Here is a 27,032-nt window from a genome sequence, read left to right as displayed (position 1 = left end):
TAAGAGAATCAGACAGTAATATTTTATCTGCATGCCAAATATGCTTGGATGCAGGTCCTTGGGAAGTTGGACTGCTCTGGATTTGCCCAAAGTTGTAGAGCAAATGCAGAGCACCTGTTCCAGTGCCTCACTGCCCTCTGAGTAAAGATTATTTTCCTGATATTTAATCTGAACCTGCCTTCTTTCAGTTTAAAGAAGGAAACTGATTTTTTTTAAATGTCCAATTTCAATAATCCAGTAGTTACAGGACCCACAGAGTCAGATACACCTGTGCAGTCCATAACTGAGTCTGGGAAATGCATCCCTGCACCCCTCTGCACCCACTGGGGATGCAGGAGACAGAGGGATGGGATCAGAGAATGCAGGTCCCAGAATGCCAGAGCTCTTCAGCAGGGTGAATGCTGTGTATTTCCATTATTAGAAAGTACTCAACCAACCCTGGAAGCATTGCTTGGACCACAGGGAGCAGGAGCAGAGTTTTCCCCAGATTTGCAGTTTCACTGCTCACCTGACAAGAGAGAATTCCCAATCCCAACCTTGGCTGCAGGGACAGCTCCATGCAAAATAAGTGGGAGGTTTTTCAAGCCAGAACTGGAACTCAGGCCTCTCTCTATTCAGGAATATTCCCTGCTATTCTTGAGAGCTATTCCTTGGTTTGTGGGCTGCCTCTCCTCCTCCTTGCTGAGCTAATTAATTCCCCTGCATGCAGCAGTGACATGGGGTGTCCAAACACAGCACAGGCAGCTGGCAGAAGCAAGGGGGTTGTTGCTGATTAGGATGCTGTCTCATTCTGGCTCAGGGAATTTGGAATCCTTTTTTTTTTTTGTTTTTGCAGACCACAACAGCTCAGCTTTCAAGTTATAAAATCCTAAAGTGCCAACAGCAATGAAGAGCCTCTAGGGCTTGGAAATGGGGCAAAGAAGGTTTCACTTTTGAAGCTTCCTAAACTAAATTCAGGCAAAAATATTTTAATGGTCTGGTGGATGAGGAGTCCAATGATTAATTCTTTAAAGGGATAAAATGTATTTATCTTTATTTTTTAATATTTACAGACATAAAATCCCCAAACATAAGCATGTGGGGTTTTTTTAACTTATCAGACCTTGTAAGGATATGTATATAATAGAATTAATTTCCTCTGGTTCAAAGAATCTCTGAGCTCCAAATCTTTAGGCACTGGGAGCCTGTCAGGAGACTGGGGCACAGAATCACAGAATCATGGCTTGGGTTGGAAAAGACCTTAATGATCATCTCATCCCAACCCTATGCCATGGGCAGGGACTTCTCCTACAATCCCAGGGTGCTCCAAGCCCTGTCCAGCCTGGCCTTGGACACTTCCAGGCATGAAGGATCCACAGCATTTCTGCACAACATGTTCCAGTGCCTCACTGCCCTCTGAGTAAAGAATTTCTTCCTAATATTTAATTAAACCTCCCCTCTTTCAGTTTAAAACCCTTGCCTGTCACGGACATATTTTATGAAAAATCCTTTTGCCAGGATCATTTTCTCCTGAGAAGCTGAGAGGCCTCAGAAATGAAATGTAAACAATGGTTATCTGCTGCTGTGGAATGCAACAGGTGCATCTGTGATTGGTCTCATGTGGTTGTTTGTAATTAATGGCCAAAGTCCAGCTGTCTCGAACTCTCTGATTAGTCACAAGGTTTTATTATTCCATTCCTTTCCTTTCAAGCCTTCTGATGAAATCCTCTTCTTTTATTCCTTTAGTATAGTTTTATTCTATCACTTTCTTTTAATATAATATATATCATAAAATAATAAATCAGCCTTCTGAAACATGGAGCCAAGATTCTCATCTCCTCCCTCGTCCTGGGACCCCTGTGAACACCACCACACTTGTTCCTTTTCCTGTCACTGTCTGCCCACATTAAAAGTCCCTCTCCTTTTCCTAAGCTCCTTCCAGGAAATGAAAAATGCCTCAATGAGATCTCCTCAAAGATTTCTCAATTCTGAAGAATCCCTCAGTATTCTCATTAATTTGCTGTATTCTTTTACTCTGCTAAAGTTGCTTCTTTTGTCACTATTTAAAACAGGTATTTGGGCAGGTGTTTGGTCTGAGTGCAGCTTTTATGTTGATTCTGTGGATAAAAATGCCTTTTCCAGAGCAAGTGCATTGTACAGGGCATTTTGAAAGAGTCCACAGTTTGTTGTAAAAACATATGGGAAGCTAAATCAGAATATTTGGGGATAAAAGATTCTTCACCTTGTGTTCAAAATTTTAAAATTCAGTGAATGGCTAAATAGATTCACAGTGAACTGTTACAAAAAGTGTGACTGGACTGATGCTTTCACCCAAAATTAACATAAAAAAGCTGTGCTTATCCAACAGCAGGGATTTTTATTTGTGAATGTGAGGTATCAACGAGTTGTGCAATTCCCATTAAACTGCTGACTTATCCTGCTCCACAGACATTTGACTTACACAGCCAAAGCCAGGGACTCTCAAAGCAAAGACTAAAGCTCTGTTTTTAATCCTCTTTACACATACTGCTGAAAATCTCCTCAAAGGGAAGGATACACAGAGCTCTCTCCAGGCCTCACACCTTCCTACCAAGCAGGGAATCATCTTGTCTGCTTGTCTGCCCTCTCCCCCTTTCTTGATGGTTTTATCATTGCAGATTTTGGTGAAATAATAAAGATAAAATATAAAAGATAAAAAGATATAACTAAAATATATAAAATATATTTATATTTAAACATATATAAATATATAAAAAGATAAATATATTAAAATATAATATATAAAATATATAAAATATATATAAAATATATAAAATATAAAGATAAAAAGGGGCTTTATCATATGTGACTGTTGTTTTGGAGAGGGCTTATTATCCTTTGATCACATGCTACATCTTCAGGAACATCTGTTGTTTGTTGGTAGCTCAGGTTTTGGTTGAATTTATTTCACAGATTTGTCATAAATGGGAGTTCTCCGTTCTGGCATGTCTGTAAATATAAGCCTATATCCCCCCTTTCCTCTGAAGTTGTGATTTAACAGTCATTTGCCTTTGTTTAAACTTTTAGAAAAGAAATACAAAATATGCTTATGTGATAAAACCAGGATTATTTGTTAATAAATCAGATGAGAGGAACTGATTTGATGACCACGTGAGAGGAAAATCCAAATGAAATGGTGGCAGGTGAGTTACCTGGAAAAACATCTCTAAACCAAGGACTGAGAGGGGACCTGGCCGCTCCCTGAATACATCAGGCAGGGAGGACAAAAATCCCTTAATTTGGTAACCATCAGCAAAGGAAAAAGTGGGTAAAAGCAGGGCACTTCTGAGGGAAGTTTGGTGAAGTTTTCTAAGGAAAATTTCACCAAAAACCAGTCAGAGGAGTGAGGCTGTGACATGGCCTTGCAGAAGTGGTGGCAAGGCCTGTGAAGCCAGCCAGGGCTGGGGCAGAGCGTTCCAGCTTTGCAGAGGCTCTGGGTGGCTGCCACGGGACTGAAAGTCTCCATGCAGGGGTTTCAGCTGCTTCCTGCTGATTTTTTTTTAGTGTGATGCCTCAGGTTTTTGCTTTTCTATTTTTCACATTCTGTGCTGCTTTAGTGTGTGGGTCTGGGTTCACATTCAGGGATGGTGAGCTCTGTGCACAGAGCAGGGAGACAAAACAATTCCTGCTCCAGCTGGGCACCAAGGACAAATGAGCCAAATCTCAGCCCAGGAGCACAAACACCGTGGGCTGGAGAGAGAAAAACAAGCAGGGTGGGACTGCAGGGCTAAAGCTGGAATGGGACAATGAACTGCAAGGTGCAAATGGAGCAGAACTGATCCCAGGGACAGACCCCGTGCCCGGCCGTGCATTTTGGGGCCATTTTGGTTCATCCTGGGTTTATTTTGTGACCATTTTGGGTTCATTTTGGGACAATTTTGGTTCATCTTGGGTTCATTTTCGGACCATTTTGGGTTCATCTTGGGTTTATTTTGTGACCATTTTGGGTTCATATTGGGTTCAATTTGTGACAATTTTGGGTTCATCTTGGGTTCATTTTAGGACCATTTTGGTTCATCTTGGGTGCAGCCCTGGCTGGGCTCTTGTGCTGCCCAAGGTGCATCCATGGAGGCCTTTTCATGAATCCCTGCTTTATTCTTCAGCTCTGTTCTAGGTCAGCCTTCACAAGGCATCAAGGGAACAGATTTGCTGTGAGTGCTGATCTGTGCTGTCTTCTGTGGCACCAGAAACCACCAGGGCAAATGTTTCCAAAGCTGCTGAACCCCACAATTTTCTGCCAGGGGCAGCCAGGGAGGGGATGACCTGGACTGCATGACCAGTCCTGTTAACATCACTGGGTTTATTCAGATATGATGGCATAGAGCTTAATTTACACCAAACCCATCTGTCACCATGTCTTTGCTGAGTTTATTCTCACAATAGAAGTGAAATTTATCACGGGTGAGGAAGTTTGGAGTGTGTTTCGTGTGGTGAAATATCTATGACACTCTCAAATTTGTTGCTGGAATATAAAATATATTTTCTAGCAACCCCAAATTCATTTGAACTCAAAAATAATCCCTTGGCAATCCCAGTTTCAAATATATGCAGCAGTTCTAAAGTTCAATATTTTCCCTAGACAAAACAATAAACATTGAAGTTATGAAATTTCCATCTTTGAAAGAATTGTGGTGCCAGAATAGTCATTATGATGCAATTCAACAACTGAATTAGATTTCTGAATGCTGAGCTGATGGAACAGAAGTGAAAAATAATAAATGGATTTACCTGCTCTTTTATACCTTTGGGTATAGGCAGCTAACAACAGTGAATTACATAAACAGAGCTGCAAAGTTTAGAGATATTCACAGCCAGAAATTTATTGCCTTTAATCAGATGATCTCTGAACAGCAATTACTTTGATACATATTATGAAAACGTTTTTCAGAGTGGGAAAAATGTCCAAATGGACCTACATAGCTTCTATGAATTAATCTCACACAAGTTATTGGGTTTTTTTATAATTTTAGCTCCTCACACTACCCACAAAGTGTTTTCTTTCTCTCATGTCTGACCACCAGTGCATCACAGTTCTAACAGACAGAGAAATGGTGTGTTTTGGAAAAGGGTTTAGGAATAAAGAGTTTACTTCTCCATTTGTCCCTCTAACAATTCTGAAATATGATGCTATAATTAACAGACATTTTGCAATTAAAAATAATACAATGAAATTCAATTTGTTCTTACCTCATAAGCATTTCAGCCAAACTCTTTGCATCTAGAAGAAAACAGAAGAAATGTCATCACAAATGAAAATCTATTTGAGAGATGCATTATTAACAAGTGATCTGAATCAGCCATGTGTAACACCACAATTGTTTCTAGATCAATGGCAAGAATAAAAGTGTCTCAAAGTTCCTACTTCTGCTGAAATTGCATTTCTACCCCAAACAATCCTGTTTAGTTCCTCAGTAGTACCAAAGAGGGTAAGAGAAATATGAGTTACCACTGGCTTAACTAGAAAAAAGCTACATAAACATATTAGAAATAGGAACAATTTAACAAATAACGAGGATCTCAGTTCTTTCGTGCTATGGGTAGCAAATGAACAGGTGAAGGAAGAAGAAAAGGCAAGAAAACAGCTCGAGACCCTGGCAAGGGGCTCAAAGACCTTGGCACAAAGTCAAAGGCACCTGTGCCTTTGATTTTAGCCCATGGAAACAATTACCAACTTTGTATGAAAATTTACAAATCACAAAAGTTTGAATAGAATAATAGTTAATTTGTCACACAGTAAAAAAGTAAAATTTTAGGGATTTAGAATGGAGGTTCAAGAAGCAAGATAAAAGAATCTAAGTGTGTCCTGTCCTCCTTCTTCTTCTTCTTGTCCTCCATCTTCTGCTGTGATGGTGGCACTTTTAGATTAGTTTAAAGTAAAGACACTGTCTAACATAGGTAATAAGTATTAGAAAATTATTATAAATAAAATACACGTAATTCTCAACATAAAAAACTAACACCACCCCAAAAATGAAGAGTGTGCCACAAACCGACCTGCCAAACAAACCTCAACAAGTCAGAAAAAGAATATAACAGATAAAGAAAAATAAACAACCTTAAAAGCCAGAGCTGAAAAATCTTGACTTCTTATTTGGCCACAGAGCTAGAAAAAAAGACTTTTTTGAAATGGCTCGAAAGCCATTTCAAACACACAAAACCCGAAAGATGAGCAGGTGTCAACCTGTCAATTCCAAACCAGATGTGAGCAAGGGAGGGCTCCAAGGAGTCAAATTAGAATCACAGACTCCCTGAGGTTGGAAAAGACCTCCAAGAGTCCCAGTTGTGCCTGATCCCCACCTTGTGCCCAGCCCAGAGCAGTCAGTGCCACCTCCAGGGGACACTGCAGGGATGGGCACTGCAAAGCTCCCTGGGCAGCCCCTGCCAAGGCCTGAGCTCCCTTTCCATGATGGAATTCCTCCTGGTGTCCAACCTGAACCTCCCCAGGCACAAACTTGCTTGGTTGCACTCAAATATGAATATTTTCCCACCAGCAATAATTCAAAATACTGCTGGGCCTTCAGAGTAGGGCTACACATGAAACAGAGGAGTGTTCATTCCCACATGGATCACCCCTGCAAAATAAGACACTGCTGAAGGAAAAATATTCCTCCTGTTCTTGTCATTGCTGCTGTTATTGGCAGAGAATCCTTTGGGGCTATAATTATTTCAATACTTAGTTCAAAAGGCAGAGTTGAAGCTTGGATTTTCAGGTAGGCTTCTGTAAAACTTTATCAACATAATACACGAATTTCTGTGGTATCACCCAGCAAAAACAGGCAGCTCTGCTTTGTTCTACTGCAGTCTGCTGCTAAACAAACTCACTCTAAATGCTGATTCCCAAGTCCTTAAGTTTATCACACAGCAACAAAGCAGCCTTTTGTGCAACCAAGTGAAGCAAATCTGAGAAGAAAGCAATTCCAAGTTCTAAGTCTTCAAACTACTCTTATACGGAAGTTTACATTTCTTCTTTTATCTGCTTCTTGTAAATCTATCAGCACCTGCCAAGACATTTATTGAATTTATCTTTGTTTTCTCCATCCTACCTTTTTTATTCCTCAATCACCTTTTAGGTCTGCAACACCTACAACAATTTCCTTACTTGTGATCCTATTAAATATCCTGCCTTTAAAATGCCAGGGATGCAGGCAGAAACAAGCCACATCTTAATACATCTCTATAGCTTGTGTTGCACTCATTTTTTAAAGGAATGGACAGAGAGCTCTTTTTATTCATTAAAAATCTCAGCAAAACCCCTTTTATCCAGTTTTCTGAATTGTATTTATCTGACACAGTGCCAGCTTGCCCCTCTTAGGCTTTTTCCTCACCTACCACTGGAGAAGCTGGAATTCTGTGCTCCCTCTAGCTCTGTTTGCTCCACTGCTTCATTTTTAACCTTCCTCCATTCCTTTCCAGCACAAAGCACGGAAGATTCATGGTGGGGCGAAGGATGGTTCATCTGGGGTGCCTCATCTAAACCAAACATTTATTTTGGGCACTCAGAATTCCTATTTTTCACCTGGGAGGAGATTTTCTTTGCCATTAAACACCTGGAAGTGGCAGTGCCTAATAGATGACAATATCTCTGCCATCAGTCATAAACCAAAAGACCAACACTACTACTCCCAAAGGAGTTTTGTTACTGACTTCCAAAAACCCAGGAAGGGACAAATTTCTTCAGAAGAATACAAAAAAGCCAAACAAACACAACACAATGATAATAATGACACTGGTTGCAAGTAATGGGGTTGTTTTTAGCAAATTTTATGATGCTTTTTGCTATTCCAGCAGCACCAGGATCATGAAGACCCTGTGCACACATTCTCCCTCTGGCACACATAATCAGGGTGGTTTAATATGCAAATATTGTTTTCATTCAGCCAGCAGCTTTTTGAAGCAATTGCTGCCTCCTTAAGTGAAGTCTGTGGGTATTTGTGCAAGGAATTCACAACTCAAGAAAAGCAGAAAGAACAAAATTGAAAAATATTACAATGTACTTCAGTTTCTTTTAGTAACTTTTTTATCAGGCTTAAATGGCAAACAATCTCTCTCAGATGTTCTCAGGTGTTGCCCAGCACACAGATGATTTCCATGCTACATCTGGAGAAAAATTCACACAAATTCATGTACATGGCACAGACGTGCTTGTTAACACAATCTGTTGATCCTTGGTTAAAGAGATGCACAGGAGATTGTGCACCTTCAGTAAAAAATAACATGAGGCATCAGCAAGACCATGTAATCTGTCAAAAGCTGAATGAGGAATTACTGAAGGGAAAAAACTCAATCAGCTGACTTTAAATTTGTTAATTATCCAAGCAGGGTGAGCAGAACTGCTGGAGTTCATGATGGGCACACAGGTTGGTGTGGAATGGGACAAAAACAAAGCTGGCATGAATATAAAGGGTTCCTCTGTATCTATCAAACCAAAATCCAGAAGTCTAAAAGTAAATGTCATAGAATCATGGAATGGGTTTGGATGGAAGGGACCTTAAAGATCATCTCATCCCATCATCCCACCCCTGCCATGGCAGGGACACCTTCCACTGTCCCAGGCTGCTCCCAGCCCCAGTGTCCAACCTGGCCTTGGGCACCCCAGGGATCCAGGGGCAGCCACAAAATCTCTGGGCACCCTATTCCAATGTTTCACCACCATCCTAGGGAAGAATTTCCACCTAATATCCCACCCAGCCCTGCCCTCTGGCACTGGGAGCCATTCCCTGTGTGCTGTCCCTGCATCCCCTGGCAATTGTCTCTCTCCAGCTTTCCTGGGGCTCCTCCAGGCCCTGCAAGGCCACCCTGAGCTCAGCCCAAAGCTTCTCCTGTGCAGGTGAACAATGCCAGCTGTGCCAGCCTTTCCTGCCAGCAGAGCTGCTCCATCCCTCTGCCCATCCTGGAGCCTCCTCTGGGCTCTCTGCAGCAGCTCCAGCTCCTCCCTGCGCTGGGGCCCCTCTATAAAACATCATGTGTCCAAACCATCAGCTCCAGGACAAATGTCATTGCCACAAGCCAATGATCAGAGATTTTAATGTGCTTTTCCTGCATTTTTCAGAGATTTTTCCAGAGATTTTAATCTTCTTTTCCTGCTTTCCCTGTTGATCAGCTGATTGATGATACTTCCTAAGACAATCCAGCATCCCTGGCTGTGTCCTGTCACCTCCCAGTTGTGAGATGGTGAAAGCAGGGCTTGGGAAGGGGTGGCAGAGGGAAGGAGATGATCTCTACTCCAGCCAAGCATCACTTCAGCAAAAAAGCCACAGCCATCACTTTTCTTTGCTGGCACAGCCACCTTTAAAATTCTTAACACACTTTGCCCCCTGGGAAATCAGGGACAGTGATGGAGTTTTAAATTGCATCCTGCCACTCCTGAACTATCACGCCGTGCTGATCCTTTCTGCTTGTGTTAAGGTGAATTGGATTCCAAAACAAAGGGAAAACCATTCCAGGAGTAGCAGAGCTGGGTTAATGGCCAGAAGGAGCATTAAACCATCAGGCTTCCCTTTGAGAATATCTGCTGAACTCCTGAATTACAAGTGGATCAAGAATGGAGAGGCTGCTGTTCTTCAACAGAAATGGGAACTCAAACCCATTGCTCATAAGCAGGGACACAAATGTTTGCGTGCAGAGCACGCTGCAAATAAATCTGCAATTCCCTCTCCTCTTTGTCAAACAGGTTCAAAAAAACCACATCTGCAGCCACAAAGCAAGAGTTACACCTGTAATTTGCACAAATTATTTAAGAAGGTCCCACTGTGGAGATTATTTTGCTGATGTAGAGTAGAGGAAATCCTGATTTAGGAAAAAAGAATATTGTGCCTCAAAGAAACCCCACCAGGTCATACAAACCAAGTGATAATGTGATTATTTCCCTTTCAAAAATTGTATAAATTTAACCACAACAAATACTAGAGTAAACCATTTATTTTTCAGTTAGGACTTCAGAAAACTTGCACACGTTTGTTTTAGAAAACTTAGTAAGGAGTTCTGTGGAACAGCAATACTTATTGTCAGGAAAGCTTTTAGAACATGAAGTTTCTGCTCCAGAAGAGCAGAAAATGTCAAACATGGGATCGGTCTTCAAAAAGAATGAGCAAAAAAATTCTGAATTCCTGAAGTCCTATCAGTCTGATCTAGGCAATGCACAAAATAATAATAAAAAAGAATTGAGTGAAGCTTAATGAAATGAATTAAAAGGATAAATTAGGCCAATCAATACAGACTTGTGGTCAAGCAGCCATGTCAAACAAAGTGGATTTTTTAAAAATGAGATTGAAATTTGCTGAGAATTAATGACATTGAAAAAAGCTCTCACTGGGATATGATTAAATCACAGTAAAAGATCATTTTTATGTTTCCATAAAACAAAGTTTCAGTAACTCAAACTATTTTAACAGAAAGTAGCATGATGCAAAAATTAACACAGCAGCTATTTAAAAAGGATTTCAACATATTCAGACCACAATTTGAATTATTATTCAGTATTTTTTTTTGTGTGGGACATTTATCAGTAGTCTGGAGTAAATAAAATAATATCTGATAAAAGTTTGACAATGATACAAGAATTTGGTGCTAAAATATAAGCTAAAATATAAGCAAGCAATTTAAGGAAAATGCCAGATCACTAAGAAAATAATCTGGATCATTAAGTCACACATCAAGAACACAAACCAGGGCTCTACAACAGTGAATGATTTCCTGTTTCAGAGCAATCAGAGAACTGGCAAATGATCTCAATGGATAAAATGTTAAGGATGTAAATGATGGGAAAACTAGAGAGGAAAATTAAAATGTATTCATCTGTTTCATTTACCAATTAAAGCATTAAGAAATGAATTGGTTACCACCATGTGGAAAGGATATCCTTGGAGACTGAAAATGATACAAAAAAGAACTTCTGTACTGTGGAGAAGACAGGACCAGATGGGATGTGGAGCTGTAGTGTGACAAATTCAGCTAAGTGAGATACAACTTTTACAGAAATGGTACTTAAATACTGACTTCTTTTATCAAAAGTACTGATGACATCTTTTCCACTGCCTGTGTTTAAGTGAAGCTCCAATATTTTTCTGAATTCCTCATTTCTGAGAGGAAATAGTTCTGAAAATTTTTATTTTATGCAAAAGCCACCCTGGTCAGTGATCATCATCCTTCCTCAAGGGACTGTAACTCAAGATTCTATGAATACTTGTAAATTACCATGAAAAAATAATGTGCAGAAACGTCACTTTCTAGAGCCAAAGGGCTTGAGATGTCCTGCTCATTACTGGATGGAATTCCACAGCATTTCTAAGAAGATAAGATAACACTTTCTTTTTCTTTACCACATTTTTTTAAATGAAAAAACCCAAAACTGGGAAGGTAAATGGCTTATAAAGTTTTGAAGAAAAAGTGATTATACAAGCTAAAGCATCCAGATGTCCTGATTTCCAGGGCTGTGTATGAACCATAAGGTTGGTTGTCCTTCTTTATATATGAATTTGCCCATGCCCTCTGTCTTTTTTCTAACTCCAGAATATTTTACAAAGGACAAAATTAGAACCAGAAGAGAGAGAAGTAGGAAGGTCAGAAGGAAAACATAGCACTGGCCCTGGTTTTAATAGGTACCATGATCACATTTTGGTTAAAATACAAATAACTAATCAATTTGGTGGCTCCTTTAAGAGATTAGGCTTATTTTTTGCAGATGATAAATTGTTTTACTATTAATTCAGGTTTGGATTTGAAAGGATTTTCCTAAATACCTTCAGGAAATACCTTCCCAAAATACCTTTTGCCAATGCAAAAGCTACAGGGCAGCAGTGTCAGACTGCAAGGGTCAAAAACTTGGCTGCGGCTCAGCCAGGGGTTTTTGCTGGAAAAAATGATAAAGCTGAATGAATTCACAGATCTAAATCTTATTCACATAACAAGCAACTGAATTTGAATAAGGATTAGAGGAAAATACAGATCAGCAACAATGAAAAGTCAGTGAACAATGAAGTGTTGTGTAAGTTCTATTATAAAAATCATGGGGAAAATGTGATAACAAATCTGAGAATCTCTGGTTGTGTGTTCTATCCTACTAAAATCTGGCTACTTTTAATTTATAATTTGGAAGTAGTGGTTAGCATCTGCTGGAAAACTGAGATTCCCTCACCTTCAGAACATCTGATTTCATCCTTCCAAAAAAAAATCTGGTTGTGTGTTGTTCCACGGATACTGCACTTGTGTGTTCTATCCTACTAAATATCTGGTTGTGTGTTCTATCCTACTAAAATCTGACTACTTTCATTTTATAATTTGGAAATAATGGTTAACATCTGCTGGAAAGTTGAGATTCCCTCATCTTCAGAACATCTGATTTCATCCTTCAAAATAAAAATCTACTTTAAGCTCATTGAGGGAAGCAAACAAACAACAAAAAAAGGAAAGCGAACTAATGAGAAATACCTTCCTTTCCCCCATGCAAAATAATAACAATGTATTTATTAATAATTTTTTTAGAAACTTCTGAGCAAAAGAAAAAGGAATTTCTACAGAAAACACACACACTCTGTTCTGTACTGCAGGAAAATGATCCCAGCTGGGGATTGCACACTTCAGTAATGTGCAGCTCCACTCCTGTTTTCATGTTCTGGTAGAGAAAAGTTCCACAGACACCCCCTTACCTCGCAGCCTCTTCAGCCTCTGCTCCCTCCTCCTCCTCCTGACGATCAGCAGCATCACAAAGAGCAGCAAGACCCCCACCAGGATGCAGGAGATGGTCACCAGCATCTTCAGCCCTTCGTTGGTCCCCAGCCCTTCCTCACTCTGCACAACCGACTTGATGAGAGGAGGGATTGTACCTGCAAACAGGGGCATGGCATTAGAGGCCTCCTAACCAGGACAAAAGATTGACTTCTCAGGGAATAAAGCATTTTGTTGCTTCAGGTGCTGGCAGAACCCTCAGCTGGATTTTTCTGTTTGGGGTGGAGGCTACATTTATTTGTGTGTCTAATGGCCACAAACACATAACCAGGCTCATGGTAATGAGGGACTGACTGCACAGATTATCAGAAATCCAGAAGAATTGCATTCATTGATTAAGGAAAACCATGCCTGATATGCAGTCAAATACTATGATTAATTTTGAGTCGTATTAAATTATTAAAAAGCTGTAAGAGAGCTCAGAATTCCTCCCTATGTCTATTATTTCTTATTATGGGGAAATAGCACTGCTGTGACATTTCTGCTGGGCTATGCTGTGCAAGGAACCCATTTGACAAAGCTCATTTTGTGCCACATACATCAGATTAATCCTTTGCACAGAAACATTCTGCCATCAGTTCTGAGGGTGCAGCAGTGATAGTGATCTGAAATTCAGACAGCCAACCTGATACTAATCTGCTAAAGACTGTCTGACATTATACTCATCAGTAAAACAGGAGAGTAATGCTGGATAGAAACAATCAAATTTTGAGAGGGAAACGAGGGAAATGAATCTACCAGCTACTGGCAGGCAGCTCACTTTTTCATTCTGGGACATATTTGCATTTTGAATATACCTGGCTTCCTGGTGATATATAATACTTGAACTTTTCAATTCTTTTCTTCTTTACCTCTAAGGGACGTGAGAAGAATGCAGCACCTTCTGTGGAAGGCTGTTTAGTCATGGAAGACTTCTCACTCATTTCCTGATTACTATTAAACTGCTGAATGCAACCACAAATGAGGCTATAAAATGCAGATTTCCTTGAAATGCGTAGAAACACGTAAGTATTGTGAACTGTGATGACTTTGGATGGAAGCTATTAAATTTTAACCAGCTACTGAAACATAAAAGTGGCTACTTACTTGCTAAAAGGAAAGGAGGGTGAGAGAGAAAAACAGGCACATCCTTTTTAACATTTTAATTGCTGCATTAAGTGATATGGTTACATCTCATTATGTGCTATACAGTATCAGAATAAAAAGTGAGATCTGATGCAGTACAGTGTGAGTGCCATAACCACCGTGAAAATGTAGAATCCCAAGTCCTGTTTTTTTCAGAAGAGCTATTTCAGCTGCATATAAAGAGAAGAGCAGCTCCCTAAAGGGACAAAGATAAAAAGAAAAGCTACAACCATCCAAACCTATATTAGGTACTTTGGAAAATTTGTTTTCTTACAATTGCATTTGGAATATTTTTCTAATGTTCCACTGCAGTTCTTCTCCATAATTTTCTTTCTTTTTTTTTTTTTTTCTAATTTTCTGTTTCTTGAACACACAGCAGGATATTTTCATCTTGCCCTGAGATGCACATTTTGTACTACTTTAAAGGCAAATAAAATTATTAGATGAAGAAATGGAAAGAACTTCAGGCTCCTGGAGGTAATACTAATAACTATCTCCACATCCTCCTAAACCCTCCTGGATACTAGAGGGCCAAAGTTTTCTCTGAATTACAGTCACAGAGACCATTAGGCTCCAGATTACCTAAAATTACGTCTTTGATGAAAATCAAACGATAAGTGGCCCTTATTTCACTTAAACCTGAAGTGTTTAGATATGTGATCATCACTATCCATACCTCTCTCTAGGCAAATGTAAACCTCATAACATTGCAAACAGGCAGTTGGAGCTTAATTAAAAAGTCATACTGCACGTTTTCACATCTCCCCTTTGTTGCTTTTCAGCAATTGCGTGAGAAATTACCAAAAATTAATCCTGGGAGAAATGGAGAAAATAACATTTCAACATTTGCTGTCATTCTAGGTGCCTGCTGGGAATAGAAGGGTCAAAGCTTTTTTCAGGACTCAGTCCCAGACGAATGAGGAGGGTTTGTTTTGTTTTCCAGGTCGGTTCACCATCACCCTTTGTTAGCCTGATTGGTGCCTCACAGAAATTGTAATCTGAATATCTCTGACCCCTTTTTCCCCTTGGTTGCAGCATCTCCCACTGCACCCTGTGAACGCAGGAGTGTGTCCTTCAGGGCAGGGAGTGCCTGGGTGGGTCAGAATCAATTAGCAGAGTTTAGAGCTGATCCGATTTAATGCCAGGGCTACCCAGGAGCTGATCCCTGAGCTGGGAAGCTCCTTTGCAGCTCTCCACAACTGCAGCTGCACAGGGCTAAAAATATCTGAAAAAAACAAGGGGCAGGCAGGTCAGCCAACCTGTAAGCTGGAAATTGTTGCTGAAATGCCCATGAACAGAGAGCAAAAAGCTGCACGTAGGTTTGTCATTAACCCTCTGACCTGATTCAGCACAGGGGGAGATTTGAAGGGGAGGATGCTGAGCCATGATATTCCTCCCACACACAGCAAAGTGACCCAAAACCACGTAACTCTGGGATTTCTGCAAACTTTACAAAGGCTTTATCTTAAAGCTCCTAAAGCTTCTAAGCTTGCTCTTAGCGTTTGGCATCCCAGAACTTTCATACGCTGCGTTCTCTAATCTTCAAAGTGCTGCTCTTGTATCTGCTTTATCTGAGGGGCAGCTGTGGCCCCTGCAAGCTGGAAGGGGCTAATCTCACATCACAGGGTGAATCAAAGGTAGAGGCAGGGACAGAACTCAAAAGTGGGGCTGGCCAAGAAGCTTCCATCGGCATTTTTTTATGCAAACAAAAATTCCCTGTCTATGGAAGCAAAAATTTCTGTATCAAATACTTGTAAGAATGATGATGATGATGATGATCATCATCATCAGTTTATAATTTCAGTTCTGAGTCAAACCTAGCAAATGTAGAAAATCTGATAACTGAAATTTGCTTTTCCATCCCTGTTTTCCTCTCATAACCTCAGGGTCAGTATTTGAGCTCACTCTGCCTCTCTAAGGCACAATTCAGTCCTGGCAAAGCACACTTCACAAACAAAACCAGCAATATCACAAATGGGAAATTTTCTAGCTGACCAGAAGCAGTGGCCCAGGAAATTTAATGCTGCAAATATTTTTTACTGTTGCATTTTATCCCTTTTAAAGATGCTATATGGCAACATAAAAAATCAAAGGATGTGCAGGTCACACCAGGGTAAGTATCATCACCCAATCAAAGAGCAGAGCCTGACAACATTTCACATCAGATCACTGTAAGAACAGTTTTGATTTGAGTGCTACAAATGGAAATTTAAAGCTCTAGATCTGCATTTTGATATAAATTCATTTTAAGGTGTGGATTAAGACTGTTTGCCCCAATCAAATATAAGTGATGATAATGGAACAACTGAAAGTTGGATGCTGCCTGTGGAAAGATATTGGAAAACAAAACAAAACCAGCATAGGTTAAGTAAAATGAGAAGAAATTAACTCATAATACTTGAAAGCATTATTATTGATAACAGCTACACTTCTCAGTAAAACAAGTCCTTCACATGCCTTGAAAAACCTGGAACATTTGTGAACTAATTGCTCAGATCCTGGTTTCCTGTGGGCCTCTGGAGTGCTGAAGATCTCACTCTTATTTTTCTAGACTGTCTGAAATAATATGTGGACTTGTGTGGCAGCTTACCAAGGATGATGTTTTTCCAAAGGGTGATTAATTATCTGCAAGAGCTGCCGAGTACCCAGCACAAGGCTGGTATACAGCAGAGGATGTGTCAGGTGCTGAGGTTTAAACCTGCCTCAGTCATATCCCACATTTCTGCCTGGGAATGACCCCTGAACTGTACATGAGTGGTGATGTTCATGTGAAGGCCTGTTACCAACACAGAGTTACAAACAATTACCAGTTTGGTGCTGTCACAACCATCAGCTCCTGTTTGAACTCGCTCACCAGTGCTGTAGCTTAATTTAACACCACGGATGCTGCCAAGTGGTTGCACAACGCAGCACAACACCCCTGGCAACACAGCAAGGTTTTACACTGGAAGTCTCCAAAAAAGCTCTGGCAATTCCCACTGGAGCAATCCAGAGCTGCCATCTGGAGCCATCTGTGCTGCCTTTTTGCCAGGAATGCAGCCCTTCCCCACTATGGAGCCAACAACCCTCTCACCCAGCCTGGCAGCACCTGAGCTGCACTGAGTGACAAACTGGCATGTTTGCTCCTGTCCTTGTGTCCTGGGTTTTGCAGGGTGGGCAGTAACCCCTGGCAGAAGGGTGGGATGAAACAACTCCCTCCTGGTCTGTGTCCTGCTGCTGGGCATGACAGAGCCATCTGTCATGGCCATTAGTTTCACTGTCCCCTGCCTGTGAGCAGAGATGATTGCACTGCCATTGCTTTGCCCTTGGAGGATGTTATCCAGAGGCTTTCCCAGAGGACAACCTGCTTGGCTGCTCCAATGTGTCCCATAATGAGTTTTGGGCTGTGTCACAGGGAATAGCAATTAAGCCAGACACCCCCGTGAATGGCTGCAGGAACAAATTCCATGGAAGACTACAATTTCATGGAAAAGATGCATGAAATACTAGGAAAGGCCCCTGTAACCACTGGAACTAATGACTTTTAATGTCCTATGATTACGTGTCTCATGGCTGATTGACTTTGGAGTTTTTCCGAGGTGAGGACAAATAAACAATTCCTCTTTTCTGCCTGACAGCCTACTGTCAAGAAATCAGGAGCTATTTTACATCTTTGAGACTTTAACCTCTCTGACAGCATGGCTGGTAGATTCAAAATGTGGTTTTTGAGGAAAAAATAGAAGGATATTTTTTAAAAATATTTTTTCCTGTTTCTGAGGAAAAAATAGATGAGCAAAAAAGAAAAATCACATGTGAAACCCAAGTAAAACAGCATCTGAGGCGTAAATTAAAGGAAATACTTACTGCCATCGTAATTGAGCGTGGCAAATTTGGCTTGTTTCTCTGCACAGCCAGCACTGTTGCACACCCTCATTTGCAGCTCGTACCAGGTGGCCTCCTGGAGGTCATAGAGGATGTAGGACTTGGACAGGGATGTCCTCTGGGCCGTGGTCCAGACCGTGGTGCCAAAGGGCCGGTACTCCAGGGTGAAGGAGGTGATGGGGCAGCCGCCGTCGTTCCAGCCGATCAGGTTCAGCCTCACCCGCGTGGTGTTGATGCTGGCAAAGAGCTCTTGCTCCTTGGAGAACTGTGGCTCTAGAGGCAGGGGGATATTCCAGATAAAATGCTTTAATATTGCACACAAAACCTCTCAAAATAGAAAATCTAGAGAATAATTTCTAGGGCAACCTCGATTCTAGCTTAAACTCAGTATCTATATATTCAACTTCCCCCCTTCCTCCTTCTTAAATGTTTTCCTACTTTGTGCCAGACTCACAAACCCAGATTTTCAAATCAGTGTATGGAAAAAAAGTATCCAAACATCTATTCAAAAAATATGGTTTGTTTTGCCTTGCAGAACTTGATGCAAACTTTTCCTTTATTTTTGACACTTTTCCAGTTCAGAGGATGCTGCTTGCACACTCCTGCAATACTGGCTTGGAGCAGAAATCAGACACTGGCTCCATTTGCTTTATACATAAATATACTCCCTGTCTTCCTTCAACACACAGATAAACAACACCCTGAATTTTCATAAGAAAAGAAGAGCCAATTTCCTCGTGGGAATGAAATAATGAAATGGAATTGCTATAGTCTGTGACAGTGGAGACACCCTCTTACCAAATATCTGCCAACCCATCTTAGAAAAAAAAATATTAGAGAAAAAATGACAGAACATTAGCCTGTGTGGGCCTCAAGTCTCACAGCCACAGCCTTTTTTGTCACAGCCATGTAAATGTTTCCAAAGCCAGAAATATTAAAATATCCAGGCCTGTTTTCTCATCAACCCAGGATCTCCAGCAGAGTGCAGGAACTTTAGGAGGGCAAAGGGGATGGAACCATGCAGCAATCACATTTCCTGAACGTGATTCCTTTGCCCAGGGTTTTTCTCGTGGGAAACTGAAAGGCAGCAAGAGGCCTCAGAGAAAAGGAAAACAATTCTTATCTCATTTGCTTCTCCTGTGTTGTGCTCATGTGGAATGTGTTTGGAGCTTGTTTACCCACAGGTGATTGTTTCATTGGATTCTGCTGTGAGTTGTTTTGACTCATTGGCAACTGGGGCCAAGCTGTGTCAAGACTGGAAAGAGTCATGAGTTTTCATTATCTTTTTAGGCTTCTGTAAGTATCTTTTCTGTATTCTTTACTATAGTATATTATTCTTTAATATAATATAGTATCATAAAGTAATAAATTAGCCTTCTGATTGGATTCTGGTGTGAGTTGTTTTGACTTACTGGCCAATCAGTGCCAAGCTGTGTCGAGAGTCTGGAAAGACTCACAAGTTTGGATTATTATCTTTTTAGCATTCAGTAAGTATCCTTTCTGTATTCTTTAGTATAGTATAATCTTCTTTAATAGAAAATAGTATAATAAAGTAATAACTTAACCTTCTGATTCGTTTCTGCTGTGAGTTGTTTTGACTCATTAGCCAACTAGGGCCAAGCTGTCTCAAGACTCTAGAAAGAGTCACGAGTTTTGGTTATTATCTTTTCAGCATTCAGTAAGTATCTTTTCTGTATTCTTTAGTATAGTATAGTATTCTTTAATATAAAATAGAGTAAAAAAGTAATAAATTAGCTTTCTGAGAACATGGAGTCCTCCTCACCATCCCTTCCTTTGCTGGTGCCCTGCATTAACAGCAGAACCAACGCACAGAACCAACCTTTGCCGAGCGTCTTGGCCTCGATGATCTCGCTGATGCGCCCTGGCCCCACCCCGTTCTGGGCAGTCAGGGTGAACTTGTACCAGGTGCCACATTTCAGGGTTTCCAGCCTGTAGGATCTCTCACTGGGGCTGATGGGGAAGCTGCCCCACTGCTCACTGTTATCCTCTGAGTACTGCAGGATGTAACCTAGAGGGAAAGCGCAGATGGAAATGGTATCACAAATCCTTCAGGTAACCCAAGGAGGCATGTTAATGACCTAATAAAACTGAAAAAAATCCCATGTGCAGGGAAAGATACAGCTCTCTGCTGACTGAAAGATACCAGGCAATGCATTTTGCCCACTCTGATAACAGCTTAAGTACAATTTTTTATGATGGCTTCAAGGGGAAAAGAAACGGATGGATATTTCTAAGGACCCTTCAATCAGTAACAAACATATGATGAACCTGCACCCTCCAAAATGAGTGGTTAGAGATTACACATTTGGAAAATCAGATAGAGCAACTGTCATAACAGCTGAGGAGAAAGTGATTAAATGTGTGAATAAACCACCACAAAGACAAACTGCAATTTACTGAAAGCTGTTATCACCATGATAGTGCACATTAAGGGTTGACAGCAATACAGATTGTCTTGTTTTTCTTTTTTTCCCTTTTCTTTCTTTTTTTTTTTTTGAGCCATTCATAATTTTATACTAATCCTATCAACATATGATAATTTAGTAAGAAGCAGCAATTAACCTGAATTACATTACCTCGGATAGAACTGCCCCCATTGTCTCCAGGTATCCAGGAAAGAGTGATAGAGGAAGATGTAGTTTTGGATACAGTGAGTCTTGGCTGGTCTGGTGGAACTAGATGGGAAAATAGTTAAAAATAGAAAATGCAATCAAATGGTTTGACACGATGTTAATCACTTCTAAGAGTCATTTATCAAATAGCTGCTTTGATTTGCAAAAAATGCAAATGATTTCTGTCAAAGTGTCTGTTTAGCTGACATCCTTGGTTAAGATGAGAACAGACAAGCTCTCATTTTTTTATTTAATTTTATGCACAATTTTGTCTTTCAATTCCTAACCTTTGTTTTTCTCTGAATTTTTTTGCATCTGTCCCGTTAGCCCTCAATGGCACATGAGCTCCCCAGCCATTAATTTTCATTTTTTTTGATATCTGTTTTGGGGAGAAGATAAAATTTTAGTGACAGGAAACATGTGCTGCTGCAAATGATGCCCCACTCATTCCTGTGTGTGCAGGCTATTATAGCAAAATGAAAAAAAGGTGCAAATCAAGGGCTTCTGCCCATGCAAATGTGAGAGTTAATTAGATATCATAGATAGATTTGTGACTGGAGGCAGATCCAATCTTCTTCCAAACCACTGAGGCTTTTGGTATAAAGGATTCCCTACCCTGTCAGCAAAGACTGGAAGCACTTCAGCTCTGCTGCTCCCCATAAACATTATGGGGGATGGAAGATCAGGGTTCCAAGGATCAGCTGCTGACTGAGTGCAGGAATAAAACAGGGGTTTAAACTCTCATCCACTTCCCAGTTCCCAGCTTCCTTTGGAGGAAAATCATGGAATGGTTCGGGTTGGAAAACAGCTTAAAGGTCATCTCATTCCAATTCAGTGCCATGGGCAGGGACACCTTCCGCTGTCCCAGACTGGTCCAAGCCCTGCCCAACCTGGCCTTGGACACTTCCAGGGATCCAGGGGCATCCACAACTTCTCTGGGCACCCTGTGCCAGGCCCTCAGCACCCTTACAGGAGGAATTTCTTCCAGCATTAAAGGGAAGAGAAGGAGCCCTGCCACATCCAACAAGTTGCGCTGGATAGGGCAAACTGGGACTAGGAATTGACACAGGGAGCTGGGACTGGAAATGGACTGGGAACATTCTACTGTCAGAGAAGTGGAGAAAATTGAGCTTTGCTGCCTGAAGAATAAGGAGTGAGGTATGGACAGTGTCCATGCTTGCAAAGGATCAAGAAGCAGCAGCAAAAATGGGATGGAAATCTGGGAAGGAGAGACAACAGGATGGCCACAGCTCCCCTGGCTGGGACAGAGAGGGTGGTGGTGCCAGTGACCCATGCTGGCAGGAGCTGCCCTTGTCCTGACACAGTCCCATGACCAGGCAGGACAGAAATCCAGATTGCCCTGCTGTGTCCAGCATTCTGCTGCCAGAGAACATTGCCTGCTTTGCCTGTGATTAAGGGACAGAGTGAAACTCCAGGGAAAGCTCGCCACTGCATTCATGTTCAAGCCATCAGACTGCAGAATAATGGGTGCTGATGTAAGGCAGAGTCTGCTGCTTTCCAGCTATGGATTACTTCAAGGAGAAGTTGATTTTTTTTTGCCCTCACAGGGCCAAACAGGGCTGAAGAAAACAAAAGAGACAGTTTATACTCTAAAGGAAAATTCCCTTTGTGAGATGGATTTGTTCTGTTATTCTGAGTGACTTTGTTGAGTCCATGGGGAGAGAGTGCACACACTACACTGGCAAAGATTTATTGCAAAAGCTTTCATCACAGCTTCACCCTATCTACAAAAAATGGTGGTCCCACATATTAAAAGCCACTCTTTGTCTGTCCCTTAGGGAAGTAATATTGATTTGCTTTTAGTTGCTGCAGTTCAATAACAGCAAATATATGCAATTACAGAAGTACTTAGTGAAATATAAATGGAAGGTTTCCATTTGATGGTGTTTTTTCTCCCTACTTCCTGTTGTGGTCATGCTTCAAACATCACAGAAGAGCATCTTTAGTTTCTGTTGGATTGTAGGGAAGCTGATATATGCCAATATCTGCCGTGAGGTTTGTTCCAAGGCTTAGTGGAATGGTTTAGGCAGGGAGAGAGGGGGACTGCAGTGGAAACAACCTCTCTGTGCTCTCATGTGTTTGCACTTGAAGCTTAAATTTCACATCCAGGAGAGTGATGGTTCCCTGTGGTACAAAAATTTGCAGTAAATTGAAGCATTTGTAGGATCTATTTTAGTGTAAGTGAGCAAGGAAATCTGCACAGGGAATTCTTCATATGTGAATACACAGGTTCTGCTTCACTTTACTCTTGGTTTATATTCTTATATTATCCCTGCTTTTGTACATACCAACACCGTCCTGGATGCTCTTTGTGCTTTTCAACATGAATATAAAATGTAGCTGGAGAAATGCATTAGCTGATGTTTCCTTTCCAATGCTTGCTCATTTTCACCTCATATTAAAATTCTGTGCCTGCATAATGAAGTTTTTGTGCAAGGTCTCAGTACGGAGGCAAATTTCTGCTGATAGCTTTTCAGGAGCTAAATGAAAGGCCTTCATGTCTTTCTGAATTTTGTAATATTAAAATGATACATGTGGTATTTGTAAAGAGAACGCAGAAGCTGATACCTTCTGTGTGAAGAACTAGAAGATAACTGAAGGCAAACACACCGTTGTCAATCTTACAAAAACTCACATAGAGACTTAACTGAGTGTGTGAATTGTTTCACCCAAAGCACCATTTTCTAGATCATAAAATTCCCATGGCTGAATCAGGATGACTTATGTATGAATTTGGAAGAATTAGATTTGCACTAATACACACCAATACGAATATTTTTCATTTCAAACAGACACACATTTAAACACATGGTACCAATTCTGAGGTGGATCCAATAGCCTTACCTTGTACCTGCAAATTCAAAATGATTTCATCTGAGCCCCAGTTGTTGCTGGCCACACAGCTGTAGTAGCCAGAGTCCTCTGCCTTCACAGTCCTGATGACAAAGCTGCCGTTGCTGAAGATGCTCCTTCGCCCATCAATCATCACTAGACTGGGTGTCCCGTTACTGCCTCACAGGAAACAAAGTGCATACATTAAAGAAGTTACAATCAAAATTAATCACAAGTGGGTTCTTTTTTTTTTTTAAGCAGCTAAGAGTGGAAAGAGAGGAAAAGGTGTGGGGTGAGGTGTGTCCCTTCAATAAGGAGTATTTGCTGTTGCGAAATATATATCATTTGCTTAAAAACACACTTTTTTCTCAGACCCAGTGTAGTGAAGACAGAAATTCACTCCTTTCTTAACTTGTTATTTCATTAAAATGCTGAAATGAGGGTATGGGCAGTTCCTGGCTATGAAGTTCATCCTTATGAAATCACAGGTATTTATATCAATGCACAAGATGGTTCCATAGCACTGTAGTTTCCCTGCTTACACAGTGCTTGGATGAAAATTATTGTCTATGTGTGTTTCCAAAGTGGCTCTGTCAGACTGAGAAACTAAAGCTGAGAACAGAATAATGGAAAATTAAATACGTGCAAGACATTTACTGCCCACCTCAGCACAAATCACTGTACCAGGCACTTTGCTCTCTCAGAATAAAACCTTCCTGCCTGCCTGAGGATAAAACAAAAACACTTCTAAATTTTACATTTTGAATGTTTACCTTTAGCCCTTCTTCATTATTTTTTGTCCATTTGATGCCCTGTCATCAGCACAGAAATTTCTAAACTCCTCATCTACTGTGACCAAGTGCAAATCACCACCACCAGTCCTTCTCCTTCCTGCCAGTGACCCAGGATCAGCATCCCCACAACCCTCAGGATTTTAAGGAAATGGGATTTATCTGAGCTGCACATTTAGTTGCTGGTTACCTATCCTTCATCCACTTGACTGTTGGAGCAGGGTCCCCCACAGCTTTGCAGGGGAGGACAATGTCCTTCATCCAGGGCGTTGTCACCGTCCCGCTGAACGTCAGAATCCTGGCCGGAGCTGGAGGGAGACAGCAAGAGACGGGAGTGAGGTGTCCTGTCATGGACATGTTTTATGAAAAATCCTTTTGCCAGGATTTTTTCGCCTGGGAAGCTGAGAGGCCTCAGAAATGAAATGTAAACAATGATTATCTGCTGCTATGGAATGCAACATGTGCATCTGTGATTGGTCTCATGTGGTTGTTTTTAATTAGTGGCCAATCACAGTCAGCTGGCTCAGACTCTCTGGTCAGTCACAAGATTTTATTATCATTCCTTCCTTTCTGTTCCTTTCAAGCCTTCTGATGAAATCCTTTCTTCTATTCTTTTAGTATAGTTATAATATATAATTTTCTTTAATATATATGATAAAATAATAAATCAGCCTTCTGAAACATGGTGCCAAGATTCTCATCTCTTCCCTTGCCCTGGGACCCCTGGGAACACCACCACAGTGTCCATTCATACAGCCCTTGGAAGGGAAATAGAGACACCCACAATTAAAGGGGGAAAGCCAAACCAATCTAAAAATGATGGGTTTAGGGTGCTAATTCCTTGTAACTTGTAATATTAGCTATTTAGTCAAGCAAAACTTCAGTTTCAGTACCTGGAAGACAAGTAATTAAAAGAGAGATGAGGCATGGCATTGAAGAGTCTTTGTAGAAAAAGAGAGCAAACCCATCATCTTTACTAACTTTTATATATTTTGGAGTAGAAATCATGGATGAAAATTATGTCCAAGGGATGCTTCTCTCAACACTTCCAGCAAGAATTGTCCACAGTAGACAGGTGTCTCATAAAAACTAAATTATTGATACATCTCTTCTACAACAATTTTGATATTAAGGAAAATAAACCTTAATGAATATTAGTACATTGTAGAATCTATCTGAAATCCACAAATGTGAACAAACTAAAATCAGTTTTTATCAGCTCTCAGATCACCTAAATATAGATAAAGAATATTACTTGTGTATTTTCAGTTTAGAGATTATGTTAGAACTTCATTTGTTATTCCTCAAGAATGACCCCTGATAGAAATACACTTTCTGCTGGCCTCTAAATTATATATTTTAAAAGCACATACTGAATACAGATAGACAAAATACTTGTATTTTTAGTCCTGATCTACTTCAATCCTGCACACAGATCAGAACTTATACTTAATAATCCATTTTGCACCAATTAGGAAAACATGAAAATGAGACCCAGCATCAAATATAACTGGGACAGTTAATCTGGAAAAAGATTCATGCATAAAAGAACAGGCCTTGAAAAATTAAGCAAAATTACTTGAGTAGGCTGCAATGGGACTTGAGATATTCACAAAAGGAAAAGATTTCACAGATTATACAATCAATTTGGACTGTGTTGCCTGTGTTCTCTTCATGCACTGTTGAAGGCCAAGCTTCTCAAGAGGTTTTTTTGTTTTAATCAAGAGATTTTTTTTTCCTCTGGTCAAAATTTTAAGTGAAACACAAGTTGAAGATTTAGGTAACAGACAAAGTGAAGGATGGGTAATTGGCCAGCACTACTTTGCTAACATGTCCTGTCCTGGCTGAACAGCAGCTGGAGATGCCTGGCTCCCTCCTTGCAGAGCTCTGAGGTTTAACCCTTTCAGGACAGAGCTGTGGCTTGTGCTCTGGGCAGTCAGAAACTCTCATGGATCAGGCTGGTTTTCCACCTGATCTAAGATAACTAAGATAACATTTTCTAGATAACCTGATATCCTAAGGTGACATTTTCTGGAAAAGCCTTGCACAGGGCTGTACTCCCAGAAGCCATCTGTGTTGGGTTTGCATGGCCAGGTTTTGGTAGTGGGGAGGTCACAGCTTGCCAAAAGCTTCCCCCATGTCCAGCAGACATGATGAGCTGCCTGTGACCCCAAACCCATCTTCCTGTGCTGCTGGGGAGGAGGAGATAGAGCTGGGAAGGAGGGAGGGGTGTGGGGAAGGTGTTTTTAAGATTTATTTTTCTTCCCATTATCGTGCTCTGATTTTGTTGGTAATAAATTCAATTAATATCTCAAATTTGAGTCTATTTTGCCTGTGAAGGTATTTTTTGAGTGGTCTCTCTCTGTCCTCATCTCAACCCATGAATCTTGTTATATTTCCCTTCCCCTGCCCACCTGCAGAGGAGAGTGATAGAGAAGCTCCGGTGGGGAGGAGGAGATAGAGCTGGGATGGAGGGAGGGATGTGGGAAAGGTGCTTTTAAGATTTATTTTTCCTCCCGTTATCGTGCTCTGATTTTGTTGGTAGTAAACTCACTATCTCCAATTTCAGTTTGTTTTGCCTGTGATGGTATTTTTTGAGTGGTCTCTCTCTGTCCTCATCTCAACTCATGGACTTTTGTTGTATTTCCCCTCCCCTGTCCAGCTGCAGAGGAGAGTGATAGAGAAGCTCTGGTAAGTGTCTGGCACCCAGCCTGGGTAAATCCACCACACCATGGGCTAATTAACCAAAGTAACTCAAACAGAAGAATGCTCAGAGCAGCCAGAGACACAGAGAGAAATGCTGACTCTGCTGAAGTTGGTGTTAGAAGTCACATTTGTCTTCAGTGGCGCCAGGTTGTGCTGCAGGAGGTGCCTCGTGGCCCTCGTGCCATCTCTGAAAAGCAGCAGGAGATGCTGTCAGCATCTGTGAGCATCTGGACTGCTCAGATTCCTGTCCTGTGCAAAATTCCCTCTCCCACATGAAGTCTGAAAACTCATTTAAAATTGGCTATTAATCATTTTCCCCATG

The 27,032-nt window shown here is 40.9% G+C and overlaps 1 protein-coding gene across 2 annotated transcripts in view; it reads right to left on the bottom strand.

The window, feature by feature from the left end:
* Window positions 1-27,032, bottom strand: part of DSCAM (DS cell adhesion molecule) — a 467,715-nt gene that overhangs the window by 36,580 nt on the left and 404,103 nt on the right. Inside the window, exons 22-28 of one of the 2 annotated variants that reach the window (XM_058045375.1) lie at window positions 24,195-24,312; window positions 23,226-23,389; window positions 20,325-20,423; window positions 19,568-19,756; window positions 17,710-18,000; window positions 12,663-12,839; window positions 5,206-5,236 (exon numbers count right to left, since the gene is read on the bottom strand). In XM_058045375.1, the coding sequence (XP_057901358.1) occupies window positions 5,206-5,236; window positions 12,663-12,839; window positions 17,710-18,000; window positions 19,568-19,756; window positions 20,325-20,423; window positions 23,226-23,389; window positions 24,195-24,312 (1,069 nt within the window). Of the gene's footprint in view, window positions 1-5,205; window positions 5,237-12,662; window positions 12,840-17,709; window positions 18,001-19,567; window positions 19,757-20,324; window positions 20,424-23,225; window positions 23,394-24,194; window positions 24,313-27,032 lie in introns of those variants that run through there. The other variant, XM_058045376.1, reaches the window with a different exon arrangement.

This window comes from Melospiza georgiana, chromosome 2, assembly GCF_028018845.1.
Source record: "Melospiza georgiana isolate bMelGeo1 chromosome 2, bMelGeo1.pri, whole genome shotgun sequence".
Lineage (NCBI taxonomy): Eukaryota > Metazoa > Chordata > Aves > Passeriformes > Passerellidae > Melospiza > Melospiza georgiana.
The sequence above is the reverse complement of the archived record's forward strand: the minus strand, read 5'-3'. Positions and strand labels throughout refer to the sequence as shown.